Source organism: the organism of the source record quoted next, unplaced genomic scaffold, assembly GCF_019419815.1.
Source record: "Pyrus x bretschneideri cultivar Hongxiangsu unplaced genomic scaffold, Pyrus_bretschneideri_v1 Contig57, whole genome shotgun sequence".
Taxonomy (NCBI): domain Eukaryota; kingdom Viridiplantae; phylum Streptophyta; class Magnoliopsida; order Rosales; family Rosaceae; genus Pyrus; species Pyrus x bretschneideri.
In genome coordinates, this window is record NW_025999795.1 from 1267019 (window position 1) to 1289419 (window position 22401).

General features: G+C 35.7%; 2 protein-coding genes and 1 pseudogene across 3 annotated transcripts; 2 read left to right on the forward strand and 1 right to left on the reverse strand.

Annotated features, from left to right (window-relative positions):
- The first annotated feature begins 3525 nt into the window (after nt 1–3525).
- LOC103964383 (transcription factor SPEECHLESS-like) lies at nt 3526–6641 on the forward strand. Its single transcript, XM_009377318.2, has 3 exons — nt 3526–4282; nt 4708–5355; nt 6100–6641. Exons 1-3 carry the CDS (start codon nt 3797–3799, stop codon nt 6163–6165), a joined length of 1200 nt encoding a protein of 399 aa, XP_009375593.2. The 5' UTR covers nt 3526–3796; the 3' UTR covers nt 6166–6641.
- A 1238-nt stretch (nt 6642–7879) lies between these two features.
- On the reverse strand, nt 7880–10079 carry LOC103964384 (probable WRKY transcription factor 53). 2 transcript variants are annotated; one of them, XM_048571051.1, is made up of 4 exons: nt 9803–10079; nt 9336–9715; nt 9116–9244; nt 7880–8691 (listed from the first exon to the last, which is right to left on the reverse strand). In XM_048571051.1, exons 2-4 carry the CDS (start codon nt 9674–9676, stop codon nt 8118–8120), a joined length of 1044 nt encoding a protein of 347 aa, XP_048427008.1. In that variant the 5' UTR covers nt 9677–9715; nt 9803–10079; the 3' UTR covers nt 7880–8117. The 2 variants fall into 2 exon arrangements, with proteins under 2 accessions (XP_048427008.1, XP_009375594.2); XM_009377319.3 differs by having other exon boundaries at nt 9336–10075.
- Nucleotides 10080–15960: 5881 nt separating this feature from the next.
- On the forward strand, nt 15961–18303 carry LOC103964385 (annotated as a pseudogene).
- Nucleotides 18304–22401: the final 4098 nt, after the last annotated feature.

Sequence of the window (22401 nt, forward strand, 5' to 3'; positions counted from 1 at the left end):
GTTCATTTGTTTTCCACTTTTGATTTCAAATGTATAGGTGAGTGACTATACATTTATTTCGTTATCAGGTTACCAAAAGAACACGTATGTTGTAATTTGTGTGTTATTATATGAACGAATGGATGCCTAGAAAAAGAAGAGCTAAGTTGAACAATAATTTGGTTGAAAATGTGAAAACAACAATTTCTGGAAATAAAGATTCTAAGGTATATATTTCAGACTATTTTAGGGTATAGTTTTGGCTTTTATAGGAAAACAAGATATACACACACACACATATAAATTCGTCAAAAAAATATATAGAGAGAGAGGGGTTAATTACTTAAACGCATGAAATAAGTGTCCATAATTCCATAAAAACAAGCAAATTAACTTAAATCTACAAGAATGAGTAAAGATTTCATTTTCTTCTAAAGGCCATCTTATCAAGAACTAGCTTCAGAAAATAAAATGCAATCGTTTATTTACTGATCAGTCTCATCATAATAGTTAGGAGACTCTACCCAACACAGAGAGGATCCTCGCCGATCTTCTTTGTGAGGATTCCAGAGATTCTCTAATCACATTCGTTTATCGTGCATCGTCTGACCAGTTTTCGTCAGGTACAATTTATATTCAATTTTAAATAAAAAAAATTACAATAATTTCTGACCGCACAATGTACGATGTATGAATGTGATTTGAGGATCCTTGGGATCCTCACTCCTACCCTACGTACTCTTCCAACGTCGCGTAGATTTGTCCAAAATACTGCAGCAGGTACGGTGATACTGATATAGGTATGCAGCCTTATGGACATGCTATGTAGAGGAGTAGTGCGGTTCCATATTCTACAGTCAGATAGGTATGCAGTGTCCAACAGACACCATTACTACACATTTATTTTACTGTTTTACACCAATATAAAGATTCCATGGATGAGTTGTAAGAAAAAGAAAAGAAAAGAGGAAGGGTGGAATATATTACACATATATAGAGTATTAGCAAGAAGAGAGATTCGATGCCTTAAATTGTTTTGATTTGAACACAGTTATCAGTATAACAAGAAGAATGAAGAACAAAGAGGTATTAAGACGACAAATATACACAACAACTACAGATTATAATAATATAGAAATAGGTGAGAGTGAGATGAGAGAGACTTTCATATAACATGTTCGTGACATTCCAACTACTAATGCAAGATGTTTAAAACTCTCTCCACCTAGCTTTATATTAGTTGTTTGAAATGTCATAATAACGATGAACTCGTTCTACTAAGTAAAGAGAGAAAGAGGGAGGGGGGAGGTTGTTGAGGGTGGTAAATGTGCAAATTGATGGATGATAACCTAGAATTGGACTCATATGTAGGAGGGAAGTAAATATGAGAAATCAAATTATATGGTACACACAGACCCACTTAAATGAAACGCGTACACTCCCATGCTACAACTTGCAAGTACTTCCCTTCCTCTTTGTCACTCACCCTTCCCGGCCACCATGCTTTGTAATTTGCACAACTGCCCTTGGGCAGTTTTCACACTGATTACTTGATTAGTGACGTATTGTATTGTACTATATAGTTTTCTGGACTTTTTACAACAAGCGTACTGATTTATAGATGAACTACATATATACAACTAATTAGTTTTAGCATATACAGCATGGCTGGTTCTTCCAATTGCTTGGAGCAGGAGGAAGGGGTGTGTGCATATATATATATATATATGTTGCATTAGCAGTCGAAGTCCGAAACCTGATGTGTAATCTAGCTTACTTAATCCCTTATGAGATGACTTAAGATTTCTCCTCCTTGGTTGCAATCCTTTGTTTTATGAATACAAATCATCGCTCTCTTTAAAATAAAAACATATTGCCGCGGGCAGAGAGAGGAGGGGTGTACAAAATGCCAATATCTAACAAGTTGAAATTGATTTGGATTTCATCGTAGGCACGGAGATGCCGTGTCTGCACGTACATTGAAAGCCTACATTTCAATTCGTCCATATAACTATTAATATTAATTAGGAAAACAAGTTGCAGATCCTCTCAACTATATGTCCTCATCACCACCATCTGAAACTGGATCGATCTATGGCTGCCTGCTGGCTGCTGTGGCCTGTTGTGTGGGTTGTTCTGAACCTGTGGCCTGTCCCTCATTCATTTATTTCTACTCTTTTCTTGCTCAAACACATGTATTTGCTCAATTTGTCCCATTTTACAGATTCCTATATTTTCTATAATATTATAGATCGGTATATTTGTACTAACTGTTGGGGTATGAACTTTTGCCTAGCTATATATAAAGCAGTAGTTTAATGCAGACCACATCGATCATGCACCCAAAAAGAACCCAAGAACACCAATTAAGCTGCGTCTAATATTATTACTTAATCTTTAAACTCTAAACCCTGAATCTAATTTTTTTCGAGTTTATATATGATTTTATTTTTAAATTGATTAATGTTGGTACGTTTCTGAAGTTCAGATCATAATTTATTTGTATTGCTGTTTACTATTTAATTAATTTCAAGATGAACATTCCTATTAGTGATGATGATCAATTCAACGGCAGATGCCTCTCTCTGACCATCAGTGAGATATATAGTACTATTACTTTTGGGGGAGAGGTTAATAATTCTCAGAGGAACATTCCCTCAGCCCTTTTGGCAATTACAACAACAATGGCACATTCAATATCACACGTCTTTTCTTTCTCCCCTCCCTATAATTGAAGAACCAAAGTCCTTAAATTGATTCCTAGCTCACTTTTTAGAATTTTCTGCTGCGACCTCTGGTAAATTCAGAATATTATTAGGTCATTCTTTTCAAGTACGTACGTGCGTTTTTATGCAACCTAACCCAATGCCATAAATTACTATAAACCATACTTATTAGACTGAAACATATTTTCAAAAAAATTGAAACAATCTGTTAAAAAAAGGCCTGAACCCTACTGCAGCTTGCACCGAAACCCTAACTTAGCTTCCTGTAATAGTCATAGCTCGTAACTTCATATACCCCCAAGGCCTAGGTTTTCCGACGTTAGGAACGTTGATTAATTAGTTGGTACATTTGATTTTAACTGAAAAACCCTATCTACAAGTTACTGTGACGACATTATCTTTGCCCTACTTTCTTTACATGATACATATAGTATCTGTATTGTTTCATCTCTCATTTCCCTTCCCTCTATAGCTCTAATCCTCTCATCTATGAAAACTTAGGATTGAGCCACGTTAATATTTTACGTTGACTTCTTTATAAAAAAAGAAAGACAAGGATAAAAGTGAGAATGAGAGGGGAGGGAAAGAGATTTAGAGAGTAACCCTACTCCATTTATATTATGTACACATAATTTCTTGGGACTTGTGTTCATTGGTGCCTCCGTGATTCCTGTACAAGATCCACGTAGACCTAAATCTAAAAGTTGAATCAGAACCAAGAAAATTGAATACGAATTAACCTCTCTCTCTCTCTCTCTCATGCACAGTACTGCAAACCAAGCAAGCCAGAACCAAAGCCAGTGCATGATACAAAAATGAAAAATAGAGAGATGATGGCGATGGTTTAGTCTCTTTCACCTGAGCCTCTCTTATTTACTTCTTTCCTTATACCTAGCTACCGCTACATATTCCATACATACTTTCTCTTGATCTTGACAATCTCTCTCTCTCTCTCTCTCTCTCTCTCTCTCACCATCTCTTTCCTTCTCCCTCTCCCTCACCCACGTTTGGTCTTTTCCCTTCTGTTGGCTTCTTCTTCCTTTCCTTTTGTTCTTTTTTGGCTAACCAAGCTATATATCCAGCAACCATAGATGGACATGGACGATCGCGACCGTTCATCTGATTTTCTCGAAGAACATGAGCAGTACTACCACGGTGATACCGATTGTAACTTAGGCACTCTGGGAGACGATCTTTTTAGCATATTAGAGAGCTTAGATGATCATGGATTTGGAGGAGGAAGAGGCGGGGGAGTTGTGGACGTTCCTCAGCCGTCAGCTACAGCTCCATTGGATTATGAACAACTACTTGCTGTTTTTAGCGCATCACCAAAAGACTTCTCCTCCTCAGCTGATCAGACCGAGCTTGATGAAACTAACTCTGCCCCCAAAATCAAGAGACTCAAGCTCTCATCAGCTGCCACCCCCAGCACCACTGCCACCACAACAACCATGAATCCTTCAGATCAGGATGGAGGGCGGATGTCTCATACAACAGTGGAGCGCAACCGTAGAAAGCAAATGAACGACCACTTGACTGTCTTGCGCTCTCTTATGCCTTGCTTTTATGTTAAACGAGTCAGTATCCTGTCTTATTTCTTTGATTTAGTTCTGGTGATTTTTTTGGAAGGTCAATAGCAATAACAACTCTCTATTTTTTTTCTTTTTTCCGGCATATGTTTTCTTCCTTCCCCATCAACCTCAAACTTGAAAAAAGTAGAAAGCCGTCACTTAGTATTAACTAGCTACTTGAAGCACGAAGTGATTCTTCTTATTCAATAAAATATCCCTTGCACACCATTGAGGTGTTTTTTAAGAAAAGAACAAACAAATTCTTCACCTTTTTTTTTTTTTTCATTTTTTTTAAATATGTGTATATATGAATTGTTTAGTAGTGCAATTGTATATATATATATATATATATATACACACACACACACACACATACATATATATATATATATATATTGTACCTAATTTTTTTGTCTTGATTGATTCACCAGGGAGATCAAGCTTCAATTATTGGAGGAGTGGTTGATTACATCAATGAGCTGCAGCAAGTTCTTCAATCACTTGAAGCCAAAAAGCAACGAAAAGCATACAGCTGTGAAGTGTTAAGTAGCCCTAGGCTGCAGCAAGTTCCCAGTCCAAGGCCACCTGGTCCTTCACCATCAGTCCTCAGCCCTAGAAAGCCACCTCTCAGCCCTAGGCTCGGCGGCAGTAGCTTACCACCCATCAGCCCAAGAACTCCACAACCCACAAGCCCTTATAAGCCAACGGCAGCCAGGACAATATTGCAACAACCACAAATATTACCTGCAGCTCCTAATATTTTTAGTAATTATCTGATTTCTAGTCCAACAATGGTTGCTAGCTCATCACTTGAGCCATCCCCTACTTCTTCAAGTGCTACTACCACCATTAATAATAGTATCGACAATCTCAACGAGCTTTTCGCCAACTCCAAGTCCGCCCTTGCGGACGTGGAGGTGAAATTTTCGGGTCCAAATGTTCTTTTGAAAACAGTGTCTCCTCGGATACCTGGACAGGCTCTAAAAATCATTTCCACTCTTGAAGACCTTTCGCTAGAAACTCTCCATGTCAGTATCACCACCGCTGACGAAACCATGCTTAATTCCTTCACCATCAAGGTATTTTATTTTCATTTTCTAAATTAAATACATGATTGATTAACTTCATTACTTTTGTTAATAAGTTACTAGTTTTAGATTTTGTTTTAAAATATTTGCTTATACCAATCCTGTCAGACTTTTGTGTTAAAAAGCTGTGCTCAATTCGTTGCATGGGTGATATCAGCCATTGATGCGTTACATGATATTAACGGCTAACACATACCCACAATATTGACAACCATTTTTAGCATTCATACTGTTAACTACATAGAAAGACAATACAAAAGCTAAAGCAATTGATCGACATATCTAAACCTTGAAATAGTAAAATGGTAAATGACTTTTACCAGATCATATAATAGGTAAATATATGTTAGCTAGCTAGCTGCCATGGATATTATCTCACCATTGTACTATACTTAAAGTAATTTCATTTCCTGTGTCACAGAAAAAACAGCTACATACATAGATACTATAGATATATATATATATATATATATATATATATATATATATATAAGTACTGTGTTTGATTGTACCTGAACTGAGTAATGATTTTAATGCTTGTCTACTTGAAACCCCACTAGAAGAAGAAATTGTTGGAAACTAGGTAATCGATCTTTCATTTTCAGACATTGATTTTATAGCGACCAAGTACAAATGTATATGTTAAAAAGAGATTGATTTAATTAATAATGTGGTGGCTAAATTGTGATTTTACTGAAGCTAGCTGCTAATGATTGGTATGTGCTTTCTTGCTAGATTGGAATTGAATGCCAACTTAGTGCCGAGGAACTCGTTCACCAAATCCAGCAAACATTCTGCTAAATGAGTCTCTTTTATGATGCTTCGAAGTATTTTATACACTGTAATTTTTATTCGTTAAATCTTTGATTATTGTATTTTTAATCAATGATTTAACGATTAAAAGTTTCAAAATATGGAATCTTTCGGAGCACACTAAAACATCCCCCGGTAGCCTATCATATTTCATCACTCGATCAAAATTACCCCAACTGCAATCTCTCTCTATTTGTCTCTCATCTCCGAATGGTGCTAATAAAATAGAATGTGGGAAGCCATGCATTTTTCCATATTCTTAATATAACCAATGCATTGTAGACCACTAATAACTTTGTTTTACTTTTAGCTAGCCTATCTAGGGTAACCCTTTGTAATTGTCAATTGAGCATTCTCAAGGGTCTTATTTCATGTATACATCCATGCATGAATTAAGTTCGCAATTGTTTTTATTAATTACTGAAAAAAAGCTCCATGTGCATGTGAATATATCATGAACTTTAACTTCTTCTCGCTTCAAATTATGGAAGGTATTTAATTACGAATGTTACATAATTATAAGATGAGACTTGATCACATTCTACTACAGCTAAGTCTTACACATTACCATGTGGTATATAACCAATTTACTTATGCTATAATACATATATTAGTTTCAAAACTATTCCATAAAGCATAAACTCATTGTCGCACTTATAATTTATAACATATGAATTGATTATACATTGTGTTTACATCTTTTATTCAACTTTCTATTTTCAAAATTAAACGATGTGGGTACTAGTTTGAGAGTATGTCAAAATTAAATGCAAGGAAGAAGAAGATGTGAAACCCTTATATCCATATAAAGATCTTTGTCTATAAGTTGGACATCATTTCCCTACTACTTAAGGAGAGATTTTTCAATGTGATAGAAACACGGGGTGGTACACCAAATGTCATTAATTACAGAATTGGAGGAATTTTTTTTTTTTTCCAAGTGTCCTTTCACTTGTATAATAACATTTGGCGTATATGCCCATGTTCCAAGCACACTGAAAAATCTCTCCTACTCAAGCTAAATTCTAGTTGTAGCTAGCTAGGTAGCTCATGATTATACCAACTCAGCTGGACCAAACCCTAAAGCAATAGACATATATGCCAGAACACTATAACATACATCAATAAAGTGGGGCAAATTGCTATAAATTCCATTGGGTTTTTCTTGTGAGATGCCTCGTTTAGTTAACAAGCGGCATGTTTGAGGCTGGGAAACATATATTTATATTGATGGATCATTGACCACACTTCTTCAAGACACCCAAATTCCATTTCATTTCCCCTGTAACTCGGTATATATTAACAAAAAAGTCCAAACACCATTACTCTACATTTTTTTCTTTTACCTTTTTCTATGTTTCTTCTTTTCTTCTTTTGAATTTTCCCATGGAGGAAGTAGCAAATGACTAAAAAAATGTAGTTAATGGACGAATAAAATAATGTTGGTTTTAAACAGATCATGGGTATACAAATCTAAACGTGACTAAGTTTATTACAGCAATTCGTTCGCTATTCATCCTTTTACATCCAGGTTTGAATGGTCCTTCTTTTCACTTACACTAAAATATCCTCAAATACAAAAAAAAAAAAAAAAAGAAATACTGGCCTGACCTAGCTACTATTGGGCCTTATTCAGCCCAATATATTGTAAAACACAATTGTGGTTGGCCCTTACCCAAAAAAGGTAATAGAAAAAAAAAAATCATAAAAACACATTATTCAGTTTATTTATCTGAATAAAAATTGGGAAGAAACTACATATCAGTTTATTTTTTGTTTATGGAACATATCCGACTACTATAACAGATGTTACATGACCGATTATTCTACACTTTCTCACAGATGCTACACACAAATATACCTAAAATTCAGAATGCTTAATTAAAATTTTGTATGCTAATCAATTTCCCTCACCTTCTGTGTTGTGGGAGCCTATGAAATTAGGAAAAGAATCCTGGACCGTCAAATGAGAAGTTGGGAAACAACTGATCAGCCTGACCAAATGGGATATCCAAACCAACACTTGGAGAGTTGGTAGCTGAAGTTGGAGCTGAGATTATCTCTCCACTCTGAAAATTTTGGTCAACTCCAAAATCCCGCTGAGACATTGAGAAATAGTTTGTTTCTGAAGTTGTAGGTCCCGCAAATGGAGGATAAAAACTTCCCACATAACTGTTGTTCAATGGTGAGGGACTGTTGAAGGAGGGGAACAGTTCCTCACGAGTGTCTAATCCTTCAGTAATGACTCTAAGGCCTTCCGGGAGGTTTAAGAACGTGTGTTGTTGTGATTGTTGCTGGTTTTGTTGAGGATCCACTAGGTTGTTCTGCCGTTCCGTCCTTTCAGGCTGCAACGGTGACGGTGAAGGAGGAGTACTTGTGCCGGCGGAGGCTTGTGTACATGTGTGCTTTCCTCTGTAAGTAATTTCAAAGATCGTCGGGTCTTCATCGGAACGTTGGACTTGCTTTGTGGCCAAGCAGCCTTGGACGTTTCGGTGAGTGCAGCGGTAGTAGCCTCTGCCAAGGTGAATGAATCTAATGTTATGCACTTGCATTAAGTTTTTTGTCAACGGTTCATTTGACCAGTCATAAAGGGTAATTAACAAATGGTTCAATTGACCAAGTCATACTTTTTTGATGTTTACTATATATGCGCTTGTTGTAATTTAACATAAAGGAAGGAGAAGACTTATATGAAATTGTTGAGTATTATTTCTCTGTCTGTCTTTTTTATTACATGACAATCACGTGATGAGAGAGATATGAAAAAAACGACATAGAGAAGAAATATATACATAATAGAGATAGCTAAGTTTTTCTTGCTAGAAATGGACTTGTTATATGTCATAGCTATCGATTAAACTATAATTGGAGCTAGTTGATTTGAAGACCTAAAGATAGATTATATATGTATGAAGAAAATCTAAAGTCCTATATATACCTTGGATATTTGGCTCCAAGTATGTCCTTCTGGCCATACTTCCTCCAACTAAATCCATCATCAAGAGGCCCCTCAAGCCCCATACCAGATGTAACTCTTATTTGTTGTGTCCACCGTGGGAGATTTTTCCTGCAACATTCACGAAAAAATCAAAATCACCACCATTTAAGATCACCTTAAGTACTAAAACATTATCATGAAAATCTCTTTCTATATTAACCTCTTCCTAGAGGAATCTTTGTTGTCATGGTCCTTGAATTCGCGGTCAGAGTCTTCACTCCGGGGACTTTCATTTAGCGAATGCGGTGGAGACTCAACCATTCGAATTGCAACATGACCTGTGGGCTGCTGTTGCTCACCTCCTGAGGCTGAGCTGCTAGAGTTCAGCATGGAAAGCGCTTTTTCGTACGAAAGTATGATCTTTTGAACCAGCAATTCCCGGGTTCCATAAGAGGAAGATGGAACGTTGAGATGGATCTGTAGCTGCCTAGCCAGCTCCCTCCCTTGTGCTAGCTCATCTACAAGACTCTTTTGCTCCCAATGTATATTGCAGTTCTCCATTTGTCAGTAGTAGCACATGAGATATAGGAACGAAGTTATCTGTTAAGATTTCGGAAAACAAGAACTGGGTTTTCAATAGATTGAAGTAAAATATGTAATTTTACCAAAATCAGAGACAAAAACTACCAGAACAAGAAACGGGAGACAGATTTGTGAGAAGGCTAAGCTGAGTTTTTGTGTTTTGGATTAGTATGTGTAATCACTGTGATTAGTGATGAGATGGGAAGAATCTGAAGATGGAAACTTGATGAGGAATGAGAGGGAGAGATGGTTATGGGGATTTAAGGGAAGGTGTTTTTGAATCTACAGAAAGTGAGGGAAAGAAACAGAGAAGTTTGACTGAGAAAATCGAAGTGGAATTTCTTCGTAGGAGACCAGTCTTTGGTCATAGGAATTGGGAGGTTCAAAGTTAAGAGTATAGAGGAAGTCCAATTGCTGACCGTTTCAGCCTTCATGTGCTTTCTCCCTCCCATAAGCTAGGCTAATCTAAGCTGAGCTAAGCACCAAAACTATATATCTCATCATCTCATTTGGTGATTTGATGATTTAGATTAAGAGGGAAATGAAAGAAAGTCAACGATTAAGCATAAAAAGGTAGGAGGGAGACCAAAGACTTCAAACTTAGTTCCGCGTTGTTAATACTACTATTCTACTAAAGCTAAAGCAAGAGAGATCTTTTGAGAAAACTTAAATACAAAATTGACTCTAAATTTTAGTGGTTGTTCCACTTTGGTCCTCAAACATTTTCTCCCGTCTCATGTTTGTCTCTAAAGTTTTTAAAATGTGTTGGATGACAACGTTAGTTAAGTTTAATGGTGTGGGAGAGTCATTTCGTACTTTCTTGGCTCTATTACACCACGGTCTCAACTAGGTTAGCAAGAACGTTTTTCAAATTGACACTAAATTCAATTGATAAGGTGTTTAATGATATTGTCAGTATCCGTATAAATGATATTTCCCTCATATTTGGCTATACCAATAACTCAGAAATCTAAAGTCACTTGGCGTCTTTGTCAATGGAACAAACCAAGGCAAAGGAAGTTGGGCGGGTTCGACCAAAAATGTTATACTTACACACAACACTGCCCCTCTTCCCGAAAGCTTCGCGGGGACTACTTTACGACGACGGACGACCGCCCGTAGGGGGTTTACTGCACAAGGCCCCTGCAGAGGAAAAGCTTTATCCCAGCGAATAGAAGATGCTCAGCTCCGCACAACATAGGGATTAGCACGCTTTCGGGAAGAACATAGAATAGTAAAGGATCCAGCATGCGGAACACGGCGATCATTAGAAATTCACGAATTAGAGATGCTGTAATATACTCTTTCCCATAACTTCTCATACCAGACCAACCCACTGAAATGCAAATAGGGATCAGAAATGTGGTCAATATCACGAAGAATAAAGAGATACTGTTTAAACCTTGTGACACTAAAACAACCACTCAAAAAGAATATTAAATCATATTCTACCGTCATGTCACTTATCGTTGATTTTCTTATAGTTAAAACTAGTTTTATGTCTTAATTTGTTACTTTAAGTCCCCATTAAAAGACTCTAACCAAAATGACGTAAGGAATTTGTTGGTTTTGTCCATTTTTTAGCAATATGCCTAATCTCGAACATAAGTGAACACGTGTCAAGAAATAAAAAGAATTCTAGTTGTCACGTGCTACTCTGTTAACTTTTGTAACAATAAACCCTTCTATCCTTGACAAACACACTTTTCAAAAGTTTATGAGCCAATTTGAGAAAAAATAAAAGGACCAATGTGGAAAACTCTAAGAGTTTAGGGGACAAATAAGAACCAAAGAGTGACATATACATCACATCAGCTTCAAAACTTTGCTTACGTTAACGTGCAAATTGGATTGGATCTCCTATATTCGAAGAGACAAGAAGCTCAGACGCAAAACCCAACACAAGACTTGATAATCTAAACGTTCAATGGCTGAAAATTTGATTAATTAAGTGTGAAAATACACTCAGATTGTCAGGGAACTAGCTACAAGCTAGCGTATTTTTCGTGCCTTATTATTAGTGAAGAACGGTCGGTCATGTAACATACTTAAGCTTAATTATAATAGTTTTCCTTTAATTGTATTTAATATTCATAAGATTTACAGAAAGTTTAAAACTAAGAAAAAGCAAATAGTGCAGTCTTCCATACTCAGTCCTCACGCGTAGAGCAAGCGAGCGTGTTGAAACCTGAAACATACATGCATGCATGCATGGTAAATTTGAACATGTTTTGTGACAAACAAGAGCACTAACTTTGCTTAGTATTTTATAAATGTGGATCTTTTAGGATCGCTAATTAAGATTACACATGGGAATGGGGTTGAATGATTAATAAAGTTCAAGTAGAATCTGTTTTTATGGAATTTTTTTATGTGGGATCTGATCGGTTCTAGTTCAACCAACACGTTTTTTTAAGGTGAGTTACTAACCCACAAGATTGAAAAACAAATGACAGCTTTGTAACTTTTGTTTTGTTTCCTTGTACTATATATTGATATTGAAAGTTTGAAATGGAAAATGAGCTTATTAAGATTAAACAGTTTTGAATCAGAGTATTTTTAAGTATATAGTAATAAATCATCGCATCATATCAATAGTTAATGGTAAAAGTGGTAGTATGCATGTATATATATATATACACTAATATAGACTAAAAACTGTTGTTAATTTGATACAACAATAGTAATATTTAAGAACATTACTACAATATAATAAGGTTGTTTGAGAACATTGATATAGTATAGTATTGTTTGAGAACTGTTTTCACTTTTATTTTCTCATTTTTCAAGTTGAGATGTGTATACTAAACATTTGCGCCAAATTTAGAGAATAAATGCTCAAAAAAGTGTAAAACAATAACATATGATGGCTAAATTGCAAGAAATTAAACTGTATATCAATACCATATGGTAATTAAAATCAATAATCATATTTAAGATTAAGAACATGCATGTTGGTCTAAAACTTGTACCTTTGTACGACTATCTCATTTGGTAGTTAAAATCCAATTTCAAGCTATTTTGACATGATGTTATAGCATGACTATGACAATATATCGAAAAAACAGTAAACATTAGACCTTAAACTTCCGTTTTAATTGTTTAATATATATTTCACTCACGAGTGTCATGATTTTTCTTCAACAGATGATGTATATATATACCTAATATTCACGACCAATATGTTGATTAGATTTAGCAATATGCTGATTAGATCTGAAATGTTATTTTTAGGTCTTCTTTAAAAAATCATGTCTATCAACAAACACCAAAATTTGAAAACATATGACTGTTGGATTAAAGGTTTAGGGTTTCTTTGTAGAATCATATTCGTTTATTTTTTTTTTACTACAAATGAATGTCTTAGTGGTTTTGAATTTGTTTAATTTTTTGTAAGAATTATTTATTAATGATGGCCTAAAAGATAGGCAGTTCAAATCGTTAAAATATATTACGGAGTGAGCTCCATAAAAATATGCATCAAAAGTTGTGTAAAAATAATAGTGTCATGGATTCGACCCACATATATATAGGGGGTAATGCAAGGGGACTAAATTTTATAAAATAAATGACATGAAAATTGATTATTGGATTATTACCTATGCATTGATAAACTACTCATTTTTATTAGTGATATATTATTTAGTTTGTAGATTTTATTTACAAATTTAATTTTCCTAGTATTAACCCCACGCACACATCTATATACGCTGAGTCATTCAAAACAACAATTGGACCGATTCAAAAAGTTCAATTATTGGCATAAAACTGACTCGAAAAGAGCAAAAGGTAAGGCCACGAAAATGGAGAGAAATTGCAGGGTATATATATTGATGTTTCCAGTTGGTACGTAAGTGTAGCCGCAATATTATGTTCATGTTCAAACGTTATACTTCTAGATGAATGCTGATTATGTTCACTTCATTTGTCCAAGTTGCTGACCAGAAACCAAAAGGTTTTAGCCGTGTGGAAATGGTAGGACCGCAATGTGACTTTTCCAATACCTTTCTATAAAAAATTTGTGTCTAAGGGGACTTAAACTTTATGATCATGAACATATCATGTAACTTTTATTAACGAGAGTCCAATTCTTATGGGGGAAGATATAAAAATAATGAGACCAGCAATATGATACCGGTCAATACTAATTAAAGAGCCATAACAGGACAATCTCATTGGATACAGCTCCTACATAATTGTCAAGAGTTTAAATATGTTCACAACTTCAAAACATAGAATCTTTAATTATATACCTCGATTAATTTTATGATATGCATGTCATATGATACAAATGATGTATGATCTCGAGTAACAAGTAATTAACTACCCAGGCCAATATGTATAAGTTAGTCCGTTAATAACGACTGTTGTATAATTACGATAATGCAGTAAAAGTAACATAAGTAAAAATAGGATGAAGGTGGAGTTAAGGTTCACAAGTCAGAGCTCAAAGAAACGAATTCAAACCGAAGATGATGCAAAACCCTAATAATATCATAGAGATGTAGTCGGGTCTCTGCCATCTGAAAACGTACGTAAGTGTTCAAATTTGGCTCTTGAAGATTGGTGATTTGGTTTGCTAATAAGAAGGAAAGATTGAGAAATAATCTGCACTCGCGGTAGACCGGTGACCTAATCACTAATAGGATTTGGCCAAAGCATTTCTTTGATTTGGATTCCTACTGCTGCCAACGGAGGAAAGTATAATTTTATATACGTACGTGATTTGAACTCCAGGATAAATGCCTGTGTGAGTAAGTACATATTAATTCTAATGTGATTCCTATATTGTTTGGTTAGAGTATACTGTGGATTTGATCTCCAAATTATTAAGGAAAACCACAGCCATCACAACTTCAGCTTCTTTCGCGTCACAAATCGCATCCCTCTCAAGACGCATGGTCTCAATAGTTAGGATTAGAGTCTTCTACATAGTGGCAAAGAGGGAAACTCTTCTTTCATCAGCATAGCGCTTTGAGAAAACACTCAGGCCCATTGCTTTCACAACACTTTCAGCAAACTTTGGCGCAAGCATTCGGATCCGTGAGCAAGTCAGCACTGAGCAGCGAGCATATCTTAGAAAATTCTTCGGGCGCAGACTCTTTGGATCCTCACAACTACCCTATTGAGCAATTTCCTCTTTCTTAGCAGGCAGTATAAACCAAAGACCGCCAACATTTATGTAGGTCCCACAAACTACAAACAAAGGAACCGGATCCTTGTAAACTGAGCCTCCTAACCAAGGGATCCGGACCATTGAAATTTGATCTAACGGGAAGAATTATTATAACTATTAGAGGGGACTCTGTTTGTAGCCGTTGGATCAAACTTTAACAGCCCAGATCCTTTGGTTAGGAGGCTCAGTTTCAAAGGGTCCGGAGTGGATCCGGTTCCACAAACAAATACACACCGTCCAGTAATAACCTGCCCATGTGTCACCAACTTCATCCATAGGTTTCCACTATGGAACAGGATCCCCTTCATACCCAAATAAACTGAGCCTAAGGATCAAAGAATCCAGACCGTTAAAATTTAATTTAACGGCTACAATTATTATAACTTTTAGAGGGGCTTCCTGTTTGTAACCATTGGATCAAATTTCAACGACTCAGATCCTTTGCTCAGGAGGCTCAGTTTATTTGGGTCCGAAGAGGATCCGGTTCCCTCTCGATATCTTGTGGTCCAATCACAACCAGCCACGCCAGAGCTTCACAAACACCATCCTCCTCTTCAAAACAACCACGCACCGTAGTTAATAACCCGGGTCTATACGACCTACGTGTCCACGTATCTGCCGTCGATGTTAGCATACCAGTAGACTTCGGACAGTTGGTTCCGCTTACTTAATAATTTCTAGACACTGTATTTCCCGCATTTATGTTGTCACTTGTAAAGCTTCGAACTTTTTCGTTACCAAAAAAAAGTCTCGAACTTTCTTAAACTCTTATCCCTGAGATTCTTCGAAATTCTTGTCATCGGATCAGTCGAGCATTGTTTTATGCAAAAGAGGTATGATTCTCTGGAACTCAGCTCTCGATAGCAGTTGGAATGCGTTTGTTTCCCGAGAAAATTATATATGTAAAGAATTCTGCTTCATGATCAGTAATGTTCTGAATTTTTAGTTGTCTAATTTCCCCTTTTTTTTTTCATTGCGAGAATTATTTTATTGCTCTACTGATAATTTACAGGCTTCTTAGCTCTTAATTTCCAATTTTCTATGAATTTTGGAGGGTGTTAAATATTAATCATACAGAATCAATAGGGTTGCAGAGTTTGTGCACAAATAAAGCTGTCAACCTCATCGCTTCGACTATTTCTGAGGCAACTTGGCATGGGAGTTGTGACAGTTTCAACCTCCGCGGCAAGGAATCCGTTAAGATTGAGCACACAAAATCGACGAGTCAGAGATCTACATTCAGAAAGCCGTTGATAGTTGCATTTGAAACAGATGAATCCAATAAGACGGCATTGGTTGCACCCCAGGTAAAAATACCTTTGCCTATAGAAACACGAAAGCAGCACCAAAAGAGGCCAGGGAAAGCTAGAAAACTCGCGAAAAGTGTGAAACCTACCGCTACTGATGAAGCTGCTCCGTGTACTACTTTGGAAGTGGATTACAATGAAACAGCTGCCAAGCTAAAAAACTTGTACAAGCGTAGCCCCGAGATTGGAGCTGATTCGGATGTGGAGGTTGCAGACGGCATGATGAGGAGGGATTGGAAAAGGAGGAAGGAGATGAGCGAAGGTGATCATGAGAAAGAAGAGAAGAGAACAAGTGGTAATGTGGTTAGGGGCAAGGCAAAGAATGCTAAAAGATTGAATCTTGATAAAGGGGTTGCATTGAAATGGAATAAGGATGAGAAAGTGGTTGCTTTAGTAGTTTGAAAGAGGAAAGATCAAAAGAACGAAAATGAGAAGATTGAGGCGCTGGTTAGGGGGTATTCGGCTTCAACTGATCTGGTCAGTTTGGAATGGAAAAAGATGAAGATTCCTCCGGTTCTAACTTCTTCAGAGCATGCTTGGTTGTTCAAGCTAATGCAACCTATGAAGGTAAGCCTTCTCAGATTTCCGTTTTCTGGCTGTAGTCTTGAAAATTGTCTTGTGTGTTGCGGAATTGTTCCCTTGTTGTGTTGTGTGGGATGTATTTTGCTGTTAAATAATTACATTTCATGATCCAGGGTCTTCATGAAGTGAGAGAGCAATTACAAAAAGATATGGGGACAGAACCAACTAACGGCAAATTGGCTGAGTCGACAAATATGAGTGTGGTTCAAGTGAAAAACATTTCGAAGTTGGTCGAGCTGCACGAAACAAGCTCATCAAGGCAAGAATTGTCTGGCTTCAGCCTTCAACACTGATTATATTAGTTTTAAATGTGAAGCAGAGAAACTAACTGGTAATGCTGATATTTCTTTCAGCACAATCTCCGACTCGTGTTATTTGTCATTAATAAATATTTTCAAGACTTTGCAAACGGTCCAAAATTTCAAGCCCACTGCCAGGCAGGAGGGAGGGGGCTTGTTACGGCAATTGATCGCTTTGGACCAAAAAAGAGTTTTCAGATTTCGACATATGCTCTGCCAGGCAGGATTCATGCCATGATACGTTCCGTGACAGTCTCAAGCTTTACTCTTGTTTCATTTGGCCTTGAGTCGGTACGCATTTTTTGTACCTAAGCTAGGTCAGGGCTATAATTTTTCAGGATAGTATAATCATTGACATGAATCCTTTGACAACAATAGTACATAAGCATGGAAATTGGCGGTCTTAGCTCACAGAGATGAGGGTCCTAACTTTACTTGCTTAAGCGAATGGCAGTGTCGTAGAATGCAAGTTGCAAGTGATGAAAACTTATGCAGGTTAGGGCGGAAATCCAAAAGGCCAAGCGGGCGATGGTGTTTTCTCTCAAAAGAATGCCAACTGATGAAGAGATAATCGAAAAGGTTGGAATTTCCCCTGAGAGGTATCATGAAGTAATGAGGGCCTCAAAGCCTGTTCTCTCTCTTCATTCAAGGCATGCAACCACACTAGAGGAGTATGTTAACGGTATTACTGATGTTGATGGTGTTAAAGGTGATAACCGGCGGAAACCTGCTCTTCTCAGGCTTGCTATTGATGATGTGGTACTCATCCTCTCCTAAAACCTCAGATTAATACTTCACTGCTTTCTCCGCTTGAAAATTGATTGCTACCTAGACATCAATAGGATTATTATCGGCTGCATTTTTTCAATTTCGCTAATCCTTTCTATGCATATTCTCTCCCAGCTTGATTCCCTGAAGCTGAAAGAAAGCTTGGTGATCAGACAGAGATACGGGCTTGATGGTAAGGGTGATAGAACATTAGGAAAGATTGCTGGAAACTTAAATAGTTCACGAGAAATGGTTCGAAAGCATGAAGTTAAGGCTCTCATGAAGCTCAAACATCCTGCTCGAGTAGATTATCTTCGCAGGTACATAGTCTAAAGTAATCGACACACATGCATCTCGTCTTAGAAAATCTTCCGCCTTCGGTTTACTACTGATTGCCATGTCAATGTTGTATACTAGTGACATTTGTACCATAGAAGAACTTTTGTAAAGGTCAGTGAAATAGAGATTGCTTAACGTCCAGTGAAGAAAGTTGAGGTTCCACCATAAAACTAATTGACAATATGAGGAGGGGCTCAACCTCTTATAAGCCCATGCATGGTCACTCCTTCCATCAATGTGGAAATCCTTCTCAACACACCCCCTCACGTGTGGTGAATTTCAAGCCTAACACGTGAACAATACAACGGGATGACATGGAGCGTGTCTGGCCATATGGCTTCACAAGTGGGACAACCTGCTCTGATACCATGAAGAAAGTTGAGATTCCACTATAAAACCAATTGGCAATATGAGAAGTAGCTCAACCTCTTATAATCACATGCAAGGTCTTTCCTCTCATTAATGTAGAATTCATTCTCAACCGTTCTACGGATGATATATAAAGCCCTTAGATTCCATGCACATACCTTTTGTATATACCACTACTACAATATAAGTTATCACTGGCGAAGCAAAAACCGACAAGAAACCCAATTTCTATCTGAAATTTGGCAAAAATCTAACATAAAAGAATGTAATGTCAGATTAGAATAGCGACACTAATGCTAGCGTCATGAAAGGCCTTCAGTGTCGGTTTGTTCGCTTAATCCGCCACTACGCAACATCGGTTAAAAGCGACACTGACATTAACATCGATTTAAAACGACGTATACTTGAACATTACGTCGGTTTAAAGCGACATTCATTAGCAATTTAATTATAATATATCCACCCTACTGTCGGTTTTAATCGACATTGTGATAAAATTAAATAAATAAAATATACCTAAATCGACGTCAGATAACAATTAAATAAATAAAATATTTAAACTAGTAACGGTCTTAATAGACACCATTTTTGTTAATAATAATAAAAAATACGAGAATCTGCATTTGTTTTCAATTAATTGGTACTAATAAAAAATTATATAACCAAATTAATAGGTTTCATGTAAAGGCCAAAACAAACCTTAATAAAAATTATTAACAATAAAAATAGTGTCAAATATACAAATATTCCACATAATATACAAAAACTAATACAAAACATACAAATATCTTAAAAATGTACAACTCATACAAATTCTTGCCACACTCTTGCAAAAGATTTTGAACCAGTTGTATGGTTCATTGCCTTTAACAGCCGATTAATCTTATTCCTTTATTCTATTCCAGAAAAACTTCATTTTCTTCTTCCTTAATCTCATGCAATCAATCATCAACGGGAGATTTCTATAATCTCTAACCTCCCCTGCTACATATCTTGAAAAAGCACTAGAGTTATCACTAACGCATTTTCCAAACGAATCAAACGAGCAAAGTTGTTTTGTCCATTTGGGAACTGAGGGTCCACGCCTTCGTCGAGATGTTCCTTATTAACACAAAAAAACAATTAACAACCAAGAAACAAAAGTAAATTTTCAGTTTAAGCCTAATACTAGTTTAAACACAAAACAAAAAATTAATAATAATTCACAAATGAACCACCTTCGAACTTTTCCTCCTCGAAATGAAGTTCCTCAAAACCTTTATCTTCACCTTGTTGATCCATAGCAAAAGTTAGTGGAAAGGAGAAGGAGTACGGTTGAAATGGGAGAAGAAGACGGGGCAAAACCAAAGAAGTAACCGAGAGAGGGAAACGAAAGCATGGAAGTAATGGGGAAGAAAAGGGTATAAATATGGTCGAAATATTTGGACTTTGCGTCGGCTGAAACCGGCACCACATCTGACAAACTTGACTGAAAAGCAAGTGGCGTCGAAATAGTAACATATTGCGTCAGTTAAAACCGACATAAGTGTGATAGACTTGACAGTGCAACTGGCGTCGAAATAAGAAAAGGTTGCGTCGAAGTAAGAAAAGGTTGCGTTGGTTAAAACCGACGCAAGGTCTGACACACTAAAATATTTCAAAGCTTGCGTCGAAATAAGTAGAGGTTGTGTCGGTTAAAACCAATGCAAGGTCTGACACACTAAAATATTTCAAACATTCATTCCCGCCGAAAATATTTCAAGTTATGTCATAGAATATTTTAATAAATAATATTTAATACATAATAAAAAACAATAATATAATTTTATGATAAAATATCATCACACATGAATTGAAACGTAGTCTAATTGATATTTAAAATACATAAAATAATTAATATATTTAAAAACATAGTCTAATTGATATTTAAAATACATAATCAAGTAACAAGACAAAACTTTTCGACGGTTATAAAACGAAAAATCACGATTTAATAGTTATTTTAACTCCGATTTTGATTATTTTTTATAGCTACACTCCTTGATCCTATATGAAGACAATGAATGAATTCGATCTTCAATTTAAAATATTTACATTAGTGGATACCACAAAATCTTATGTTATACTTAATGGAAGTACAAATAAACTCTAAGTGTTAGTAAATCTATCGTTTTGATAGGATACGCATCCTTCGAAACTAATTTCAACGTTCCAACCATCAAACTTGTTTCCATATGCTTCGAGATCGCATACTCTAAAAATCGCAAAAAACAACCATTCAAAGATTAAATAACAGGACAAAACTTTTAAACGGTTGTAAACAAAAAATCACGATTTAACGGTGATTTTAAGATTTTGATCATTTTTTATAGCTACACTCCTTGACCTTATATGAATACAATGAATGAGTTCGATCTTCAATTTAAAATATTTACACTAGTGGACACCACAAAATCTTATGTTATACTTCATAAAAGTATAAATAAATTCTAAGTGTTAGTGAATCTATCATTTTGATGGGATACACATTCTATGAAACTAATTTCAACGATCCAACCATCAAATTTTGTTTATACATGCTTTGAGATAGCATACGCCAAAAATGGCAAAAAACAAACATTCAGAGATCAAGTAATGAGACAAAACCTTTCGACGGTTATAAACAAAAAATCACAAGTTAATGGTTATTTTAACTCTGATTTAAATGATTTTTTACAGATACACTCCTTGACCCTATATGAATACAATGAATGAATTCGATCTTCAATTTAAAATATTTACACTAGTGGATATCACAAAATCTTATGTTATACTTAATAGAAGTATAAATAAATTCTAAGTGTTAGTGAATCTATCGTTTTAATGAGATACGCATTCTACGAAACTAATTTCAATGATCGAACCATCAAACTTGTTTATACATACTTCGAGATCATATACACCAAAAATGGCAAAAAACAAACATTCAAAGATCAAGTAACGGGACAAAACTTTTCGACGATTATCAACGAAAAATCACGATTTCACGGTGATTTGAACTCCAATTTTGATGATTTTTTATAGCTACACTCCTTAACCATATATGAATACAATGAATGAACTCGATCTTCAATTTAAAATTTACACTAGTGGATACCACAAAATCTTATGTTATACTTAATGAAAATATAAGTAAATTTTAAGTGTTAGTGAATCTATCGTTTTGATGGGATACACATTCTACGAAACTAATTTCAACGATCCAACCATCAAACTTGTTTATTCATGCTTCGAGATCGCATATGCCAAAAATGGCAAAATACAAACATTCAAAGATCAAGTAACGAGACAAAACTTTTCGACGGTTATAAATGAAAAATCACAATTTAACGATTATTTTAACTCCAATTTAGATGATTTTTTACAGCTACACTCCTTGACCCTATATGAATACAATGAATGAATTCGATCTTCAATTTAAAATATTTACACTAGTGGATACCAAAAAATCTTATGTTATATTTAATAAAAGTATAAATAAATTCTTAGCATTAGTGAATCAATCGTTTTGATGGGATACGCATTCTATGAAATTACTTTAAACGATCCAACCATCAAACTTGTTTATACATGCTTCGAGATCGCATACGCCAAAAATGGCAAAAAACAAACATTCAGAGATCAATTAACGAGACAAAACTTTTCGACGGTTATAAACGAAAAATCACAATTTAACGGTTAATTTAACTTCGATTTAGATGATTTTTTACAGCTACACTCCTTGACCCTGTATGAATACAATGAATGAATTCAATCTTCAATTTAAAATATTTACACCAGTAGATACCACAAAATCTTATGTTATAATTAATAAAAGTATAAATAAATTTTAAGTATTAGTGAATC